We start from the raw sequence: 22,365 nt of genomic DNA, 5'->3' as shown, positions 1-22,365 counted from the left end.
CACAGAGCCCTGACCTCAACCCCATCGAACACCTTTAGGATGAACTAGAACGGAGATTGCGAGCCAGGTTTTCTCGTCCAACATCAGTGCCTGACCTCAGAAATACTCTTCTGGATGAATGGGCAAAAATTCCCCACAGACACACTCCAAAATCTTATGGAAAGCCTTCCCAGAAGAGTGGAAGCTGTTATAGCTGCAAAGGGGGGACCAACTCCATATTAATGCCTATGGATTTAGAATGTGATTTCATAAAAGCTCCTGTAGGTGTAATGGCCAGGTATCCTAATACATTTGTACACACACACACACACACACACACACACACATATATGTATATATATATATATATATATATATATATATATATATATATATATATATATGATCTGTTGTAAAGATGACAGGACAGAGGACAGGAAGAAATGGAAACGGATGATCCGCTGTGGCAACCCCTAATGGGAGCAGCTGAAAGTAGTAGTAGTATAAAAGTGGGTAAACTTTATATGCTTGCGTATGCCTTACTCACATCTAGGTTGACTCAGAATGAGAAGCGACAGCACACAGGAAAAGTTTGCCTTCAGGGCTTTCTGCCAGAAAGCCTCCGTAAGTGTTTGGTTAAGGTTAGGATTAGGTTGAGGGTGAGGTTAGGTTGACGGTTAGCTATAGATTAGGTTAAAGTGAAATAGTTCGAACTAGAAGACTGCACTGGGATTGGGATCCCATGGGTCTCACGGAACCCAATGCAAATCTCATGGGAGCAGGCGGTTTTAACTTTGCTGCGGGCGGTCAAAAAATAAACTGTGGGTCCCACGATTTAGGTAGCGCTAACAAGAAAGATGGAGTCAACAAATGAAGTTGAAAAGAAACTCAAAGTTGTTCTTTGCAATACAAAAACAAAGCAAGGGAAGTCTGATATTTGGAAAAATTTCTCAGTTGTGACAAAGATGGAAAAGAACTGGACTTTGTTAGCTGCAACACATGTGCAAAAGTGTTGATGTACAATGGGCACAGGTCTGGCACCTCTGGGTTGAGGCAACATACCTGTTCCATTCTCCCCGGTCAGAGTAAGCTGCCTTTCAAAGATAAAGCACTTCTCCCTGCACATATTAAACAAGATATAATCGAGAAATGTGTCACACTTCACTTTAGAGACATTCAGCCGTTTGACTTCGCCGCCGGGAAAGGCCTTGTTGACATAGTTCAAGACGCTGGTAATGTATCCACTACTCCCAGCACATTGTTTGCACTGCCGTGGTCCGTCAGACTCATTGAACACTACCAAGCAGCATCCCTCGATCCCTTGCTCTCCGAAGTCGCCAATGTGTGTGTCTCACGTTTGGAAGAACTGATGGGCACTAGTGACACATCAGCAAAATCCCTTCACATGATGTACAGGATTGCAACACTCCTGACTCCTAAAATACGATTGCTACGGATGCTGGGCCCAGATGCAAGAGACAACGTGATAAAAGGTATGTTATATGAATGCTTTAAATAAGCTATTGTTTTGAATATTATGTTGTAGGATATCTTGTTTGTAGCCTTATTTTAACTCCAGAATGACCGGAATTTCATTCCTACCTAAAACGACTATGGGCTGACCGCCAGTTTTTAAACCCTATACTCTGTCAAGATAAATATCCAGTTGATATATTAATGCATTGCATATGTTAGTATGTCTGTTAGGAAACGACTGACACCAAAATTAAAATTTTAACAACTATAATACTCTTTTTAAACAATTTAAACTTCAGAGAGACATGGTTGAACTTAAATAGCAAAATTGAAAAAGTGAAAATATTACCTGAAACACAATACGGAAAAAACATATTGCTAACCAACGTAACAAGGCCTATAAAATGTGAAATGTAAAAAAAGTACTGAAAATAAATATTGAAACAGTCCCAAACAACGACCAGAACTTAAAAACTACTAGAATGACCATGGGCCGTCAAACTAACTAACACCAAAATTAACATTTTAACAACTTTAATACTATTTTTCAAACAATTTAAAGTCGCCGCTGTCCAATGCCGGTAAATACTGCAACGCCTCAGTGGTAGTCATGGTGCGTCTGAAACGGTGGCTGTACCCAGACATGTCGGAAATAATCAAAACTCAAGTTGAGACTATTACTCTGCACAGGAGACTGCTAGTGTGTTTCTAGGACAGTGCAATGAATTTCGTGAAGGAAATGATGCGACCAACACACGTCATAAATACTGACATGACATGCACGATTACGTGCAAATTACAAGTCGTCATTTTGACCGCTCATGGTAATTTTAGGTAGATCTTATAACTTTTTTTGTGCAATAATTTTATGTGTGTGTGTGTGTGTGTGTCAGCCCTGTGATGGCCTGGCGGCCTGTCCAGGGTGTCTCCCTGCCTGCCGCCCAATGAATGCTGGGATAGACTCCAGCATCCCTGCGACCCTGAACAGGAGCAGTTTGGATAATGGATGGCTGGATGGGTGATCTAAAACTCATTTTAATGCAAATATATACAATTTTAGGAGCAATCATGGAGCGGCAGGTCTGTATCTTTTTTTTCACAAAGTTATTAAACGTTGAAAATCCAAAACCGTCAAAATGTCCGCCTTGGTCATTCTAGTGATCTTGTTAGCCTATTTATATTTGTGAAAAAGCCCAGGCCTACTAACGAAATAACAATAATACATTTTATTTATGTAGCACTTTTTCAAAACAAGTTTACAGAGTGCTTCGCAGACATAAAAACAGAAAATATATAGTGCCATTACAAATCAGAATAAGTTCAATGCAGTCAAGAAACAGAAACATAGATAAAAGGCATCCAGGTGGCGTGGTGGTCTATTCCGTTGCCTACCAACACAGTGCTCACGGTTCGAATCCCTGTGTTACCTCTGGCTAGGTCGGGCATCCCTACAGACGCAATTGGCCATGTCTACGAGTGGGAAGCCAGATGTTGTTATGTCCTGGTCGCTACACTAGCGCCTCCTCTGGTCAGCCGGGGCGCCTGTTTGGGGGGGAGGGGAACTGGGGGGGAATAGTGTGATCCTCCCACCTGCTACGTCCCCCTGGCGAAACTGCTCACTATCAGGTGAAAAGAAGCGGCTGGCAATTCCACATGTATTGGAGGAGGCATGTGGTAGTCTGCAGCCCTCCCCGGATCGTCAGAGGCGGTGGAGCGGTGACTGGGACGGCTCGGAACCATTTCGAACCTTCGAACCATTTCAATCTGGTTTCTGCTCACAGCACAGAAACAGTACTCCCTAAAGTCACCAATGACCTCCTCCTCTCCTCAGACTCTGACCACCTCAGCATTCTCATCCTCCTCGACCTCACTGCAGCTTTCGACACCATCAACCACACTATTCTTCTCTCCCGCCTTCAATCCTCCCTCAACATCACCGGTAGTGCCCTCTCCTGGCTAAAGTCATACATCACAAACAGACAACAGTTCATCAGCATCAACAACTGCACCTATTTCACCGCTCCTCTGTCCCAAGGCCTCCCCCAGGGTTTGGTGCTTGGTCCTCTGCTGTTCATCCTTTACATGCTATGCTCCCCTTTGGTAACGTCATACGCCGTCATGGTCCACTGCTACAGCGATGACATCCAGCTCTACACCTCCACTAAATCCATTACCACAACAACTCACTCTACTCTGACCAACTGCCTCACTGAAATTAAATCAAGGATGCTAGCCAACTTCCTCAAACTAAATTGTGATAAATCCGAAATGATCATCATCGGACCCAAATCACTTACCAAATACCAATTAACTTCTGCCTCACCATCGATAACTCCACTGCGTCCCCCTCCTCACATATCCACAACCTCGGAATAATTTTCGACAGCAACCTCTCCTTTGAACACCACCTCAATCAAATCACAATAACTGCCTTTTCCACCTAAAAAATATAGCTCATCTCCGCCCATCACTCTCTGCTGCTGAAGCTTTGATCCATGTCTTCATCACATCAAGAATTGACTACTGCAACATTATTCTTAAATGGCTCATCATCCAAAGTCCTAAACAAACTCCTGTACATTTTGACCTCTGCTGTTCGCCTGCTTACCTACTCCCGCTCCCATGACCACATCACCCTTGTCCTCCAGAACCTCCACTGGCTCCCTATCCCACAATGGATCCAATTCAAAGTCCTTCTCCTCAGTCACAAAACCCTCCATAACCAGGCCCCCTCCTACCTCACCGACCTGCTCCACTACCATACTCCTTCCCGTAGCCTTCACTTCTCTAATGACAACCTCCTGTCTCCACCACACAGGACCAAGCACCGGACCTGGGGCAACAGAGCCTTCTCCATAGCTGCCCCCTCCCTCCGGAACTCTCTCCCCAGAAACACATCAGAGACTGCACCAATCTGTCCATGTTTAAATCATTAATCAAAACTCACCTTTTCAGAACTGATTTGTGATTTGTGTGATTAATGTTGTGTGGTTTATGTTTTTGCTGTGTTGCGTTTATGTTCATTTTAACTTATGTAAAGTGTGTTTGAGTACTCTGAAAAGCCCTCCAAATAAAATGTATTATTATTATTAAGGTTAGCTATTGGTTAAGGTAAGCATTAGTTTAGGGTTAGGTTGAGGTTGGGTTAAGGTTACAATAAATTTAGGCAAGTTGAATGAATTTGGCTGAAAGTCCTTAAGCTTTCTGGCAGAAAACCCTGAGGGAGAATTTCTCCTGTGTGCATAGCAACAAGAATATGCAACACTTCCTGTTTTGACTGCAACCTAGAGGAAGTTGTTCCTTTATAACTTTCACATCTTTTGGATTATCAAAATTCTTTCTAATGACTTTGGATCATGTCGCTGCCCGATCTGAGTCAACCGTAGATGTGAGTTGTGCATGCACACATGCGTGATTCACATCTACAGTTGATTTGAATCAGCAAGCAACAGAGAGCAGTGTTGGTCAAGTGAGCTAGAGAGTGAATGAAGAGAGGGAGCAGCAGTAGCAAGAACAAATGTTTTTCAAGGGTTTTGAATCACCGCAACCATGAGAGGTTCTTGATCATACAGTCACAACTGTGCAAAAAAATTATAGGCTGAAGGGTCCAATAGTATGCAAGATTAGCCACGGACAGATGTGCCCCCCCCCCCCCACACACACACACACACACACATGACCAAATGCAATATGCCCTCTCAGGCTACCGCCTGGCGTGTATAACAAGTAGTAATAAATATTTCATTATTATAAAAATACAACTTTACACTCAAAGTTAAAACATAGAGTATCTTTAGCATTCACATTTTATTTATTTATCCCCCCCCCCGATTGTACTTGGCCAATTGCCCCACTCGTTCGAGCTGTCCCGGTCGCTGCTCCACCCCCTCTGCCGATCCGGGGAGGGCTGCAGACTACCACATGCCAGAGCCCTAGAAAGAGAGAGTTGCATCAATGAGGGGTCAGAACGCGAGAGGGTCACGTGGTTCATGTAGCCGCCGAATAATTCCAAACAAAGCTTGGCGGGTCATTTAAATGAACTGCTTAGCCGTGATTTCTGGTAACTACTAACCAATATTTTCAGATTTTTACATTTATATATAGATATAGATATATTCCAATGTGACACATATTCTATGCGCACTGTTTGGAACTATCCGGGGCTCCCATGATCCGCCATTGCCGTTGGCCCATTGACGTCTACGGAGTTGACGTAACGCTCTCTTTCTAGGGCTCTGCCATATGCTTCCTCTGATACGTGTGGAGTCACCAGCCGCTTCTTTTCACCTGACAATGAGGAGTTGCACCAGGGGGACGTAGCGAGTGGGAGGATCACACTATTCCCCCCCAGTTCCCCCTCTCCCTCGAACAGGCACCCCGACTGACCAGAAGAGGCGCTAGGCGACCAGGACACATACCCACCTCTGACTTCCCACTCGCAGACACGGCCAATTGTGTCTGCAGGGACGCCCGACCAAGCTGGAGGTAACACGGGGATTCAAACCGATGATCCCCATGCTGGTAGGCAACGGAATAGACCGCTACACCATCTGGATGCCCTGCATTCACATTTTTTATACAGTTCCCAAATGGTCTTCCTAATTCACTGAGTGATACGTCATCCATACTGTACAGAATCTGTGCTAGTAATTATTGAAGTAATGCATTTTATCTACAACACATTTTTGATTGAAAGCAAGTCAAGTAAATTCCTAAATTTCTACAAGAAAAAGACAAGAGCAGTTAATTAATACAATGTAAAAGACCCCAGATACTATCCTATATGTATGTATATATCTTATCTAAAATATAATTAGGACATTTTGACCATATTTTCATAATTCCTTACCGCAGGTCCAGTTCTTTGGTTCTAAGGAAATTCAAGATGGGTGCAAATGCTGTAGGGTCCCTGTCAATAAATATCTGGAATTGGAGGAACATACACACAATAAGCAAAGCAGAAAAAAAAATTGGGACTGGAACATTTTCACTGGTTCTTTTCCACAAGTGATATCTTGAGGGTAAACACACACAAGTTGCCATCCCAACCCATTGCTTATTAATTAATGCTATCCGACTAAAATCTATGACTACTGCTATTCCAAAAAAAAGTTTATTTATGCATTAAATTTTGCATTGACATTTTCTCATTTAGCAGACCCTTTTATCCAAAGCAATTTACAACAGTCAGCGATTAGCAGATATATGTGGGTATCAACCCCCTGGCATTTTACAGGACAGTGAACAGTAATCATATCATAACCAGGAGATTATGTCATGTAAAGTGAATTTAGTGTAAGTATGCAACAGGTATCTAACAGTGATGCAAGTAATAGGTGATTCCACATTAGCTGGACAGTGCCACAAATCAGTGCCACAGTCACGCTAAGTGACCACTGATGGATTGAGGTAGCCCAGTAAAAGGATGTTTTAAGGCCTTTCTTGAATGAAGTAAGTGAGGCCGCATCCCCAGCATAAGATAATTCACGGGCCAGGTTGAGAGAAAAGTCTAGACCTAGAGCGCAATCCCTTTCAAGTGAGCAGCAACTGGGAGCCAGGACACAAAGTGAGGTGAAACCTGTCTGCATCTCTGCAGGATGAAAACCAAGCGGGGAGCATCATTATGGATTACTACAGCGGTTGAAGTACACAGGTTGGGAAACCAGTGAGAAGTGCATTGCAATAGTCTAACCAAGAGGTAACAAGGGCCTCGACCAGGTGCTGTAGTCTAAATGCAGTCGGATCTTGCAGAATGATCAGGATACAGCCGCAGTATGGTCAGAAAATTAGAGCTAGTTGTGAATCATCACACCCCAAGGTTCCTAGGAGATCTGGATGAAATGATTGTGAATATACCGAACCCAAATCTCCCCTTGGAATGGAAGATTTGACAGGGATGACCAGAAGCTCAGTAGTCGATATTTCAGCAAGGCAAGCAGCAATCCACACAGATGCATCAGTGTCTTCTTGCAGAAAAGATGGGTGGAGTTGAAGGTCATGAGCGTAGCAATGGTAATGATAAATGGTAAGAGAAACTATGTCCACAGATGATTTGACAAAAACAAAGTGGTATAGAGCAAGAAAAGGAGTGGGCCAAATACTAAACCAAGAGGCATGCATGTTGTTATGGTTGGAGGGCATACACCTGACCCCTTAACAATCCTTGGTATGACTTCCTATCCAGGTACAACTAGATACACTTTAATATACACTCACCGGCCACTTTATTAGGCACACCTGTCCAACTGCTCGTTAATGCAAATTTCTAATCAGCCAATCACATGGCAGCAACTCAATGCATTTAGGCATGTAGACATGGTCAAGACGATCTGCTGCAGTTCAAACCGAGCATCAGAATGGGGAAGAAAGGTGATTTAAGTGCCTTTGAACGTGGCATGGTTGTTGGTGCCAGACAGGCTGGTCTGAGTATTTCAGAAACTGCTGATCTACTGGGATTTTCACGCACAACCATCTCTAGGGTTTACAGGGAATGGTCCGAAAAAGAGAAAATATCCAGTGAGCGGCAGTTCTGTGGGCGAAAATGCCTTGTTGATGCCAGAGGTCAGAGGAGAATGGCCAGACTGGTTTGAGCTGATAGAAAGGCAACGGTAACTCAAATAACCACTCATTACAACCGAGGTATGCAGAAGAGCATCTCTGAACGCACAACACGTCGAACCTTGAGGCAGATGGGCTACAGCAGCAGAAGACCACACCGGGTGCCACTCCTGTCAGCTAAGAACAGGAAACTGAGGCTACAATTCGCACAGGCTCACCAAAATTGGACAATAGAAGATTGGAAAAACATTGCCTGGTCTGATGAGTCTCGATTTCTGCTGCGACATTCGGATGGTAGGGTCAGAATTTGGCGTCAACAACATGAAAGCATGGATCCATCCTGCCTTGTATCAACGGTTCAGGCTGGTGGTGGTGGTGTAATGGTGTGGGGGATATTTTCTTGGCACACTTTGGGCCCCTTAGTACCAATTGAGCATCGTGTCAATGCCACAGCCTACCTGAGTATTGTTGCTGACCATGTCCATCCCTTTATGACCACAGTGTTCCCATCTTCTGATGGCTACTTCCAGCAGGATAACGCGCCATGTCATAAAGCTCGAATCATCTCAGACTGGTTTCTTGAACATGACAATGAGTTCACTGTACTCAAATGGCCTCCACAGTCACCAGATCTCAATCCAATAGAGCACCTTTGGGATGTGGTGGACCGGGAGATTCGCATCATGGATGTGCAGCCGACAAATCTGCAGCAACTGCGTGATGCTATCATGTCAATATGGACCAAACTCTCTGAGGAATGTTTCCAGTACCTTGTTGAATCTATGCCATGAAGGATTAAGGCAGTTCTGAAGGCAAAAGGGGGTCCAACCCGGTACTAGCAAGGTGTACCTAATAAAGTGGCCAGTGAGTGTACATGCCAACAATGCCGACGTGTGTGAGGGTCCATGAGGATCCGCATGATGTATATTTCATCACTACCTAAGTCTGCGGATGTCCACACCCAGCTGTCCGCGTGCAGGCCAAAACCAAAATGAATGGTGAATTTGAAGAGAGGATGCGCTACCCACATCTCTACAATTAGTCTTTAAAACAATACGAAAACAATTTCTTTTTTTAAGTGACTGTGCTAAGAACAACAAAGTACAACAGACAAAGCAGCTCCTCTTCTTTGTCCATGTATGTCACCATTTTGATTTGATGCAGAAACATGTCAGAAGCCGCTGAATACGTAAGATGCCGATGTACTGCACATGTGTGGAACGCATCCTCCAAGTAGACTCCAGAAAGTAGTATAAACGGAACTACTTTGTGTCCGTGGTGTCCGCAGCTGTCCATGCAAGCATCCACTCAGGAGCGTATTCAAGCCTTAAAGCCCAGACTGAGTTGGCTATTCTGGGAGAGAAATGAAGAGAGCTGATTGTATGTTGCTTCTACAAGAGTTTTGGCTGGAATGAGAGCTGAGATCAGCTGATAATTTTGGAGTAGGATCAAGTGATGTTTTCATCAGCAGCGGGAGAACCAAGCGAGCTTTGGGTATTTAATGTGCATTTAATGGTTATTTTGTTGCATAACATACTTAAGTCTGAAATCTAATCATGGATGGTGTACTGAGGACCACAGAAATATGAATGGACATTAAGATTGTTTGAATTCCTAAACGTAGCCAGGGAATTGTTGATTGTTGAATTGTCTTTTCTGTCATATCTAACTTTTACATACTTTGCATTAACATAAATTGAAAACAACTCGTTTTGTTTGATAAAGCTGAATTGAAACAGGACAGATTAAATATCTCATTACTCTGAAACCTTCTGGAGGGCCTGCCAAAAGATGAGCTACCTTTGTTTAGCCTAGTGGAATGACGAACAAGAAAGGCCATACTTACAGCTCCGGTTTCATCCCGAAGAGTTGATATCCTACCGCTCAGTAAACTGGAAAACACACAAACACACACACACACACACAATATGTGCTCCAGTTAACCTTGGCAGTGCTCCATTTTGATTTAAGAGTTCTGTATGTCAGCTTTACACGACCGCCTGCAGTAAACTACAATATTATACAGACATCGGCAAGATCTTTCAGTGTACATTTACAACTGTACTATTGACAATTACCTCCTAAAATAGCAGGTAGTTATATTGCTATGCATTGTTATTAACCCACTTTAAAATGATGAGATGAAAAGTAAGATTAAAAAGGTGTGTTGAATTTAAAATTAACACACATGTACTAAAAACTATAGATTCGTAAGAGTGTACTTTGAAAATGAAATCAGACAGACACTTAAATGACTGCACACAACAGGATAAAGAGACGACAGAAACAGACAGAAAGACAGGTGGGCAAGCAGACTGACTGGCAGGCACTGGTCAGCTGTTGTAAAACTGTGAGCTCAATCTATTGTTAGAGTTAGTAGCAAACATGAGATTGCTGCCCAGCCCTAACCACCTGTTTCATTCCCAACAGTACCTCTGCAATATCTAGCCTACACATTATGCAGTTGCATCACCCTTTTAAACACTATACAATTGTCCCAAATGTTGAAATCTGAAATTAAAGAAATGTAACCACCTTTTGGTCGACTAACATTTTGAGTGAAAAGTGATGCTCATAAGTTCACTGAAAAAGTTAATTAATGTTCTAATGAATGTGTTAAAATAAGAACCAAGAATTTAGCCTTGTATGTATACCAAAACCAGTACAGAATATCAGCCAAATAAGAGGCTAAAAACTGAGAATTCCCCTAAGCTAAAATGCCAAGAGGCAAGCGTAACAAACAAGAAACCAGTGCAAACCAACATGATGTTATTTTCTCCACAAAATGAAGAATTTAAGGTCACTTCAGTGGAATATTTCCTGCAAAATCTGTTAATACACTAAATAACTTTGGTGCCCCTGTTTAAAGCACCACTGAGCCAAGGCAGCGGTTGCTTGTTACAGGCTGTAGCAGCAGCTGGGATAAATAAACAGAGTAAAGGCCAGATGAGAAAAGACATCTTTACATACAAGATTTCCTTTGTAAGAGGAAATATCCCCTCTAACACTCCTCAATGGCAAACTAAGCAGAGAAAATCAAATATGACTTGTGTCTGTACCAGAGCATTCAGAATGCAACTGGGGCTCTGACCTGTTTGTAGTAGTGTCCCTACATGACCAAAGTACTAGTGTGCTTCATTAGCCTAGGTCCCAGGGCAGTATGGGGTGGCTACATTTATTCAATTTGGGTCCTCTGTTAGACATATTCAAGGAAACTATGCTGAAGAAACATGTTGAAATAATCTCAAGTCTTTACAGACACATTTCTGCTACCTTTATATAGTACACAACTCATGATGCTTTCAACGCTCATCTTAAATTCTAAAACTGTAACTAGATCCCCAATGAATAATACACCACAGTAGCTGCAAGTCTTCATGAAGTGACCCCCAAATATCAAGTTAAGTTTCACAAAACTAAAGCTTAAAGTGACTACTAAGACATCTTGTTTTATGTGATCTTAAAAAACGCTTGTGACAGCATGGTTTTGATACTTGATTTATGCTATGCAGTCAGTCTTAACCGTGTTCAGTTTTCACTGTCAGCTAAAGAAAAAAACAACACGAAATGCACATATAAAGCAGGCTGTCAGACTCAGTCTAGTGATATCAAAGTGAAAATCACATTGTATTCAATAAATGTATGCATAAAACACATACTCAAAGAGGAGGTTTCTAACCAGTGATCCTGCCAGTACATGATGCACGGTACACACTAATAGGGATTGGTATCAGTTAAGAGAGAAATACTCACAGATCGGGGTACTCATTTGCCTCTCTCCTTTAAGAAAACAGTGAAACTGATGACATTTGACCCACCTTGAGAAGAACGAGTCTGGTATCCACATCAGAGTCTGTCTGGAGGTGCTGAACCTATCAACACACAGCAACTCAACAATAACTATTATGTCATCATGTAAGCCAATTACAGTGTTTGTTTGGTTTTTTTGTTGTTGTATTTTTTGCATTTCATTTGCATTTTCTCTAAACTACACTTTACAGACTCATTGACGAGATGTCATTGCCTTTTAATGCTCCCCTTCATATAATTACTTCATACACGTTTACTCTGGTCCTCAGTGATGAAGATAAAAGATGTTAGGAGTGCGTGTGTGAGAGAGCGAGAGAGAGTGTACAATAATGAACTGTTCGTAACAAGCATCCAGCACTCCCTATTCGTATGACTTGTTGGCTGTAAATGCTGTATATCAAAGCGTTGCTCGCATATTATAACATGTAGGTTTTGAATCCAACAAATGATGACGAGGCAACCATGACTGAGCTGTCATAAAATGTAAACCAGCCTACCTTGTCCCACCGACGTTTAACTGGATCATTTCTCCCATCCCGGGCGCTATATTAGTACCATTCGTGGCCATTTTTTTTGGTCTATACTGACTGTTCTGTGATCTGGTCGAAATGCCAGACGCGTTTCCCCCCCACTCCTTTACACTGACACGAAAGCTAGCTAGCTCCGTTCCTCTACCCTACCCAGCTGCTGTGTCCCCTACCTCACAGCCTCTCCCGTCCTTGCGTAAATAAAATATCCACTACATGCGACTGCGGAGGGCCTCCGCCAAGCCCCGCATAGTGGGCGAATAGACAGCGGGTCCCGTTATCCTCCAAGTCACTAGGGAGAAACACAAGCACCCCTTTATTTTCGAGCGGGCTTGCTTGCACCGCTGACTTGCGTGTAATTTTCACCCCGTCGTGACTAACATCTTGCGCAGTGTTTTGGCACCCTGAGACGGTCGCCTCTCCCTTAACGTCCTAATCAGCTTTAGGTACGCTTGATTTTTCAATTCAGCGTCCCCCTGTGAACTAGGTGACTTGTACAAACCGAAACAAAAAGACGCAGCATACACACACCGGGGTTACCCCGTAACATAAATCATACTCACATAGTCATGTTTTGGGTTTTTTTTGTCGAGAAGTAAATATTGTTCAACTGTTCAACTCCCGTTTGCATGTGAAGGGATATTTTATTATCAGTGTGAATGGGGATTTTTCTAAAGTTATTTGTAGGATTTCTCTTCCTTTTTCAAAAATGTATCATAACCCAATGCGGTCTCCGTACTGCACTGCGTCTTGGGCGCGCAATAAAGTGTTCTCCAAGTACAGTAGCACCCCTCCCACTTATGCTAAGAAAGAGTCCAAAAACACCAACATCTTTATATGACGAACTTCATTTTTGGGTCTTATTGGATCCCCGGTGAACTCTTCCTTGTGTGAGTAACCCGATGTTACTAAAGTGTTTATAGTCAACTGTTGTGTTCTGGCCTATTAATAGATTGCAAAATAAATGTTAGCCAACTATTTGGTCATTTCTCTGGTGTTAGCTTGTTAGCAAGGGAAGTTAGCTTGCAAAGAGTGGGAGACTGAGTTAGCTAGCGTTGACGCTAGCTATAGCTTAATAGCTGTTATTTTCATGCTAACTTTCGTGGTCTTTTCGTAATTCCACGGCGCCCATTGCCCCGGCCCGATGACATAATAACTAGCTCTTGTTAGTGAGTAGTTAGCAAGCGAGACTAACGCTAGTTAAGTTTCCAAGTTGGCTAACTAGCTAATCACCTACCGTTTGCCTAGCTTTGTCATCACCAGTATTGACATAATTGCTGTGTCTGTGAGAGACAGAGGGAGAAACTTTTTATACTACTTGCACTTCGCCCCTCTCTCTCTCTCTCTCTCTCTCTCTCTCTCTCTCTCTCTCTCTCTCTCTCTCTCTCTCTCTGTCTGTCGAATTCATAGAGACAGAATAAACTTTAATAAGACATGTCATTTTCCTACAGTTCAGTGCCAGGCTATTGAAAGAAAAGCCAGAGGAAGACCACTGGTGTGATCAAATTTGACAGAGAGAGATTCTCCCTGTCGCCTTTGGCAGCCTGGAGAAAAGAGCAGAAAGAAAGAAAACCCAACAGACAAGTTGCACTAGAATGTCGGAGGGAGAGGGGAAAACAACTCTTTCCACTGAGGGAAACAAGGCAGAAGTCACAGTAGCAGCAGCAGTAACCAGTACTGCTGCTATTAATACTCAGCAGGGACATGGTGGAGCATCTGTGTCTCCGCCTGTGTCCTCCATACCACCCCCTGCCACCACAGCTACAGAGGATGAAGATGAGAGTGAAGATGAGTCAGACATCCTGGAGGAGAGTCCCTGTGGTCGCTGGCAGAAACGCAGAGAGGAGGTAAGGTATTTGAGAGAAGAAGAGAGATGTATGATGAATAGAGAAGGCAGAGTTTCTCACAGGCTTATCATCGCATATCAAGCAGGCCATGAAGTGAGACGAATAACGTCTGCAAAATCCTATGTACTTGCAAATGTTACCACCCACAAACCTTACTATGCATGCTCAGAAAAGTCCAAACTCACCTTGAGATAGAAGTTATATGGTGGGCTGGACCCACATGCAACCATCAAAAGCTAATATTGACTGTTGTGAAATTGTTTTTGCCAAGTTTGGTATAGATAGGTAAAAGACAAGAATGCATCGGGGGGAAAAGAGAGACACAAGGTGAGGGAGAGAAATAGCGAAAACAAAAAAAGATGGGATTGACATATAAATTAGATAACATGAGAGTGGCATCGTAAACAGAGGAAGATGGAAGCACTTCCATGTTGTGGTTTTTACATTTGCAAATAAAATACACTGTTATTGCGTCTCCCCGCCCCTGTAGTAGTTTTAGTGGGTACACATTGTATCTTGGTCTTTTTATAGCCTCTTCTATTCAAATGTAGGTGAATCAGCGAAATGTCCCAGGGATAGACGCTGCATACTTGGCCATGGACACCGAAGAGGGGGTGGAGGTGGTGTGGAATGAAGTCATGTTCTCAGAGAGAAAGAACTTCAAACTGCAGGAGGTATGGCCAATAATTCCAGAGTGAGACTGGATAAAGAGAGCACTTCTTGATTTATTATTGTAATCTTCATTATGACGAGCATGACTGGCAAGGGTATTTCAACAAGCAAATTCTTTTTGATTTAAAATTAATTTAAACTTGGCTATGCCTGATTTAAAAACAATATAATGAGTTTGGGTATTAGATACTGCAGATAACATAATAGAAATATAAAATGTATAGTCCACAGCATTTTTATTGTAGTGATGAGATATACATATTGTTTTGCTATTAACTTAACTAATGTGCAACATGAATTCCACTTCAAAACAATCACTAAAGACACAATTACTGTGTCAGCTGTTTGCTGTGGGATGTAATTGGCCACAATTTTAAAACCGTCTCAAAAACATTAGTCATCTTGAATTTAAAAATGGCCTCAAACTATTTAAGAAACAGCGATAAGCAGGGTAATGCAAGTAATTACCCATCTTATTCATACAGTTGGTAAGTGTGGAGTTATGCAACTGTGAAGTGCTGCAGCTCATGGCCTACAATGTGGAAGAACCAGTGTAAAGGCGGTGTACAGCTATGAGTGGTGGATTTAAAGTTTGTGGCTATGCTAAAATTGGGGGGGGGATCAGTTGAGACTGAAGAAGTCACTCAGATAAGTGATGAAACATTTCTCTCAATAAACGTGTCCAGATGAACTGATTCAACTTTCTGTGATTTCCTTACCTGGCTAAAGACACTGTTTTGCTCTGTTTGTGCCGGGGGACCTGATCCTTGGGGTAGTCCAAACACTGCATCTCTGTTGCTTTCAAACCCCAAAACACACTGTTCCAGAAGCTGGTCCACCCCAAGGATCAGGTCCCCCGGCACAGACAGAGTGTTATGGTGTACGCTGTTAAGCGCCGAGAGGATTGCCGTGATTTGTACATCGAAGAAACCAAACAGACACTGGCGAAGAGGATGGCACAACGTAGAAGAGCTACCTTGTCAGGCCAGGACTCTGTGGTCTAGACCCATCTACAGGCCAGTAGCCACTCTTTCAAGGATGAGGATGTGCACATCCTTGATAGAGAGGAACGCTGGTTTGAACGGGGGATAGAATAGAATCCACTTTGTCATTTGTACATACATACAATGAAATTCGTTCTCTGCATTTAACCCATCCTAGCTGTGTAGCTAAGAGCAGTGGGCAGCCGCCGTGCAGCGCCCAGGGACCAACTTGTTATTTCTTCCTATCACTTTGGTCAGGGGCACAGACGGGAGTATCAACCCTAACATACATGTCTTTTTGATAAGGCCATCTATATGAAGAGGGAACGACCATCCCTGAACTGGGGGGGGGGGGGGTAAGAGTACATCTGTCACCATCTTACAATGCTTTGATTGCAACTATTCCCCAATCCTCTGTTAATGGTAACAGCAATTTGCATATGAAACCAATTTTTGGTTTTTATCATTATGCAACTGTGCTGTTTACAAGGTTGGGGGATACCTGCAGTCAGTTGGGACTGATGAGTGATGAAATGTTTCTCCCACTAAACGTGTCCAGATGAACTGATTCAACTTAATGGGTTCTGGATGAGGATATGCGGCCGCCTCAATTGGCTGGAATCCAGCAGCACAGTGGCCCAGTGGTTAGCACTGTTGCCTCACAACAAGGAAGATCCTGGGTTCCTTCCCAGGTCCTTTCTGTGTGGAGTTTGCATGTTCTCCCCATGTCTGCGTCAGTTTCCTCTGGGTGCTCTGGTTTCCTCCCACCATCAAAAAAACATGCATGTTAGGGTTAATACTCCTGCCTGTACCTCTGACCAAGGCAATGGAAAGAAGAACTGGAGTTGGTCCCTGGGTGCTGCACCACAGCTGCTCACTGCTCCTATACAATAGGATGAGGTAAATGCAGAAGACAAATTTCATTGTAACCAAACAACTGTACAATGTCAAAAATAAAGTGGCTTTTTTTCGTAAAGTTTTGGACTTTAACTTGTGCATGAATATTAGATTAGATTCATCTTGAATATGGTGGTTTCAGTATTCAGCCAGGGAACTGGATGAAAGGAGTCCACAAAGGGGTCCCCAAGCAAATTCAGAAAGACTATGATTTCACAATTTTTTCGATGTGAATATAAAAAAATTAAAAGATTTTTATAGGACTGACTGCACTGGTAAGAGGTTTCTCTCTGCTGAGCTACCGTATAAAAGGCTTTCCAGTCCTGTATTAAACCGTAACGAACATTTTCCAAAATGCAGGTCCTTTGGCCATAAAGAGAACTCAGTGAATATGAGATTGAGCAGATATACACTACCGTTCAAAAGTTTGGGATCACCCAAACAATTTTGTGTTTTCCATGAAAAGTCACACTTATTCACCACCATATGTTGTGAAATGAATAGAAAATAGAGTCAAGACATTGACAAGGTTAGAAATAATGATTTGTATTTGAAATAAGATTTTTTTACATCAAACTTTGCTTTCGTCAAAGAATCCTCCATTTGCAGCAATTACAGCATTGCAGATCTTTGGCATTCTAGCTGTTAATTTGTTGAGGTAATCTGGAGAAATTGCACCCCACGCTTCCAGAAGCAGCTCCCACAAGTTGGATTGGTTGGATGGGCACTTCTTTGAGCAGATTGAGTTTCTGGAGCATCACATTTGTGGGGTCAATTAAACGCTCAAAATGGCCAGAAAAAGAGAACTTTCATCTGAAACTCGACAGTCTATTCTTGTTCTTAGAAATGAAGGCTATTCCATGCGAGAAATTGCTAAGAAATTGAAGATTTCCTACCCCGGTGTGTACTACTCCCTTCAGAGGACAGCACAAACAGGCTCTAACCAGAGTAGAAAAAGAAGTGGGAGGCCGCGTTGCACAACTGAGCAAGAAGATAAGTACATTAGAGTCTCTAGTTTGAGAAACAGACGCCTCACAGGTCCCCAACTGGCATCTTCATTAAATAGTACCTGTTAGAGCCTGTTTGTGCTGTCCTCTGAAGGGAGTAGTACACACCGGTGTAGGAAATCTTCAATTTCTTAGCAATTTCTCGCATGGAATAGACTTCATTTCTAAGAACAAGAATAGACTGTCGAGTTTCAGATGAAAGTTCTCTTTTTCTGGCCATTTTGAGCGTTTAATTGACCCCACAAATGTGATGCTCCAGAAACTCAATCTGCTCAAAGAAGTGCCCATCCAACCAATCCAACTTGTGGGAGCTGCTTCTGGAAGCGTGGGGTGCAATTTCTCCAGATTACCTCAACAAATTAACAGCTAGAATGCCAAAGGTCTGCAATGCTGTAATTGCTGCAAATGGAGGATTCTTTGACGAAAGCAAAGTTTGATGTAAAAAAAATCTTATTTCAAATACAAATCATTATTTCTAACCTTGTCAATGTCTTGACTCTATTTTCTATTCATTTCACAACATATGGTGGTGAATAAGTGTGACTTTTCATGGAAAACACGAAATTGTTTGGGTGATCCCAAACTTTTGAACGGTAGTGTATATATATATATATATATATATATATATATATATAAAAATAAAAGTCAGACTTAAGCTTCTTAGGTGTTTACTTACTACATGCAAAACTTGTGGTCACATTTGGAGCTTCTGCTGTGGGTTTTTGCCAGATGCTGGACTGAAATGGGTTCTTTGTGTGTGCTATTCATAACTGCCTGTAATCAAACCATATCAACTGTTTCAGTGCTCTTTTTTTTTTTTGAAGAGGCTGTTGAATCACCACTGTAAAATGGGTCTGAGGATGAAATCATTGTGCCTTTAGGGAGGCTGTCAGCTTTGTTTTGTTAGCCAAATGATATGTGTGTATCAGGAGCAGGTGTGGAATAAGTATGTAAATGTGCAATGATGGATGATCTATGTGTTGCCGCTAATTACCTGAGATGAACTTCCGCCCAAACTTATCTCACAAGCAGCTGAAATGAGTATTTGACCTTTGTGTATTTGTGTTTCTGTGATGTTTGTGTGGGTGTGTAGGAGAAGGTTAAGGCAGTGTTTGATAACTTGATCCAGTTAGAGCACCTGAACATTGTCAAGTTCCACAAATACTGGGCCGACACAAAGGAAAACCGGGCTAGGGTGAGTCCTGCACATAAACAAATTGATAACCCTGGGGTTTGCTTGTAGTCTTAACGTTTTAAGCAGTAACACCACTTACCAACATACAGTCAAAAAAATCCTTCCCTCCCCACGGCCCCACTCACTAACAATATTGGAGGAAAATGTATAACTATTTTGACCTTCAGTTTTTGTCATTTATTTTTCATCCTCTTCAGGTCATTTTCATTACTGAGTACATGTCATCAGGAAGCTTGAAGCAGTTTTTGAAAAAGACAAAGAAAAATCACAAGACAATGAATGAAAAGGTAATAATGAAATGTAGATAGTGACATCTATGAAGACATTAAGAGCATTTTGTACTAATAGGATAAAATGAATTAAATTAATGCTATCTTATGGGAGGACAATGCCTGCAATTTGGACCAAGTTGGAATTAGCCGTTCCCAGACAAGGACAAATATTTTTAGCACATGGTTTAAAAAATACTTTATAAAGAGTTTAAGAACAAATCACATATTAGCAATAAACTTGAACAGCTTGATGACAAACAAATTTTGTTGTGGGCAATGTCAAGTCACACAAAGCAATTTCTGTCTCGTCCCTTTTGTTCCATTGTGAATACAAGGCTGCTAAGTGTTCTGACTGGTTTCCCTGTATGTGGTTCCGCAGGCCTGGAAAAGATGGTGCACCCAGATCCTTTCAGCACTCAGGTTACTTTCCTCCTCATGTATTGCAACTCTATCAATAAAACAGTACAATCAGCCACATACAGAATGATTACCCATGCTAAATGATCATATTATACACAAATATTGAAGGGGAGATTTACAATTCCTCTATTGTGGTATGTGTCTGTATATTTTTCTCTGTGTGATTACGATGGGTTGTTGTTGTTTTTTTTTGTTTTGTTTTTTTTTGGGGGGGGGGTTGTCTTACTGTCCTTTAGTTACCTCCACTCCTGTGACCCTCCCATCATCCACGGCAACCTGACCTGTGACACCATCTTTATCCAGCACAACGGGCTTATCAAGATTGGATCAGGTACGGAGCTGAGGTTAAGTCAAATTATACAAAGGTTCTTCCCTTGATATTGTGGTTAAAGTAGTGTATAATATTGTTAATAATTAACAGTATTAAGTAATATAATCAAATAATCATTACATTATTTTTAATAATATTATTAAATAATGATTGCTTATAGCATGAAACAGGCTTGTACTATCTCATAGAGAATTTACTTGACATAACTGGATTATTTTGCTCCTTATTTGTTTAGTACTATCTCTACCATTGAGTGTTTCTTTTAACAAAGTTTTATATATAAAATCCAGTGAATCAAGTAAATTCTTTATGAGACAGTACAAGCCTGTTTCATGCCATAAGCAATCATCAGCTGTCAATAAAGCTACTTGAGGAAAGGACATACCATTTACTGCCTTGTCATGCACATCACATGCGGGGGGGGGGGTTGGTATTTGTCTATTGGCGTGATTTATTTATAATTACAAAATAGGTGCTTATATCTATGTCTGCAACTGCTAGCCAATTCATTCCTGTTATTCAATGTGGACATTTGTGGTTTGCAAGTGATAAAATATTTTTCAGTTAGACATAGGTTGCACATTTTACTGCTCATTGAATATTCCCTGTTCTTTGAGAGGATTTTCCAAGTGGTTGAATAATTAATGTTTCTGTCCGCCAATGACCAAATATAATGGCTTAAAGATGTAACATTCTTTAAACGGTTGTTTCTAAAGCTGCACGTGTGTGCATTAAACCTCTTTTTGAATGTTCCCTCTGTTAGACCAACGTATGTCTCCATTTTACCACTGTCATTTCTTGTCACCGTAGCTTGGTAGATAACTCCCTTCGACTGGCATTTTCCTTCAAGGAGGCATGAGTCATTCACACTGCAGTTGCAGCTGGGGGAGTCCGGTTGTGATGAAAGTGTCATTGATTTGTTCATGATTCTTGTGTTGTAGGATGATATTATTTGTTGAATGTTAGGCATGCAGCTGTAACTAATTTTGGTGGTGTTCCTATTGAATATCTTCCTCCGTTGATGGTCCGGGGTAAAGCACTTATCCAAAAGTTAAAAAAACTGCTTACCGATGTTTGTGGCCACAGTATCACTGTAGGGTGGGTTATACCAGGTGATGTTTCGTTTTCTGCTACATTTGTTGATTTGCTGGCAGTCAGTATTTAACGGTGGGTTGTATTTGAGCTTAAAATTGTAGCCGCTCTTTTGTACTCTTTTGTATTGCATCTTGGTATGGGGGTGTAGCTTCAATGAATATGGACTCATTAGATGATCATTTTGAGTCTTGTATTAATGCTTTCTGGGATGTTCTTCAAGATGGAGGGTGGGTGGTTGCTTTCTCTATGGACATACTGCAGCGTGTTGTTGGGCTTAATGTACGGCTTGTATGTGCCGTTCCTAAGGTCCATTGAGATGTCCAGAAAGTCAACTTGTTTTTTGTTTGCTTCAGTTGTGATTTTTAGCCCATTGCTTGAGAATATTTTGCAGATTGTTTTCTTAATTTGCTCAACCTCTCTTGGTGTTTTGCTATAAATTGCTAGCTCATCATCCCTATATAGAGTCCAACATTGATGTCTAGGTCTTGCAGTTGAGACAACAAATACATTCCAACTAGTTCACAAGTTTCCGCCCCGTCGAAGCTGCCCATGGTTACATCAAATTTACTGCTACCTTTTTTTCTGCCATGGGTTTCCATTGTGGTACAAAAGTGATTCCTTCGCCTGGTATATAATGTTTCTGTCTTGCTCGGATATCACTGTGTGTTTTGCGGCAAAATCAATGGCTTTGCATAGTAACTATATATATATATATATATATATATATATATATATATATATATATATATATATATACACACACACACACACACACACACACACACAATATCTGATATATATATATATATATACATATACATATATACATATATCAGATATGCTGATATTTCTGAGGAAATTATTTGATGTTGTTTAATCCAATACTAAGTTGCCCATCTCCTATTTCCTGCAACTGTCTTTGTTTTTCTTTTAGTTCCTTCCCTCCTCCATTCTTCCCATTCTCTGGCCACTTATTCACTCTCCTCTGCTCTCTGCTCCATCTCATTCTTTTTTAAAAACCGATTTTTTTTCTTCTTTCCCTCTTCTCTGCTCTCCAGTTGCTCCCGACACCATTAACAACCACGTGAAGACGTGTCGTGAGGAACAGAAAAACCTGCACTTCTTTGCACCAGAATATGGAGGTATAAAGATTTCCAAGTTGTGTTTTGAATTTTTGTATGTGCATGCAAGCATGCACTGTTGGTCAAAAGTTTCAGAACACCCCCATTTTCCTTTTTTTTTTTTTTAATGTAAGCTGCTCAAGTCCAGTGAATAACCTGAAATGGTACAAAGGTA

At 41.6% G+C, this 22,365-nt stretch overlaps 2 protein-coding genes across 2 annotated transcripts in view; one reads left to right on the top strand and one right to left on the bottom strand.

Moving 5' to 3' along the window:
- kctd3 (potassium channel tetramerization domain containing 3) overlaps positions 1–12,405 on the bottom strand; it is a 35,530-nt gene extending 23,125 nt beyond the window's left edge. The window contains exons 1-4 of the mRNA XM_056278709.1: positions 12,321–12,405; positions 11,832–11,885; positions 9,860–9,905; positions 6,305–6,378 (exon numbers count right to left, since the gene is read on the bottom strand). Coding sequence (XP_056134684.1) covers positions 6,305–6,378; positions 9,860–9,905; positions 11,832–11,885; positions 12,321–12,391 — 245 coding nt within the window. The 5' untranslated portion in view covers positions 12,392–12,405. The remainder of the gene's footprint in view (positions 1–6,304; positions 6,379–9,859; positions 9,906–11,831; positions 11,886–12,320) is intronic.
- A 736-nt stretch (positions 12,406–13,141) lies between these two features.
- Positions 13,142–22,365, top strand: part of LOC130111376 (nuclear receptor-binding protein-like) — a 32,531-nt gene continuing 23,307 nt past the window's right edge. Inside the window, exons 1-8 of the mRNA XM_056278550.1 lie at positions 13,142–13,240; positions 13,802–14,197; positions 14,749–14,871; positions 18,850–18,951; positions 19,149–19,238; positions 19,603–19,643; positions 19,880–19,974; positions 22,128–22,211. Of these exons, the coding sequence (XP_056134525.1) occupies positions 13,946–14,197; positions 14,749–14,871; positions 18,850–18,951; positions 19,149–19,238; positions 19,603–19,643; positions 19,880–19,974; positions 22,128–22,211 (787 nt within the window). The 5' untranslated portion in view covers positions 13,142–13,240; positions 13,802–13,945. The remainder of the gene's footprint in view (positions 13,241–13,801; positions 14,198–14,748; positions 14,872–18,849; positions 18,952–19,148; positions 19,239–19,602; positions 19,644–19,879; positions 19,975–22,127; positions 22,212–22,365) is intronic.

Source organism: Lampris incognitus, chromosome 4 (genome assembly GCF_029633865.1).
Source record: "Lampris incognitus isolate fLamInc1 chromosome 4, fLamInc1.hap2, whole genome shotgun sequence".
Taxonomy (NCBI): Eukaryota; Metazoa; Chordata; class Actinopteri; order Lampriformes; family Lampridae; genus Lampris; species Lampris incognitus.
This window is presented reverse-complemented; position numbering and strand designations above follow the sequence as displayed.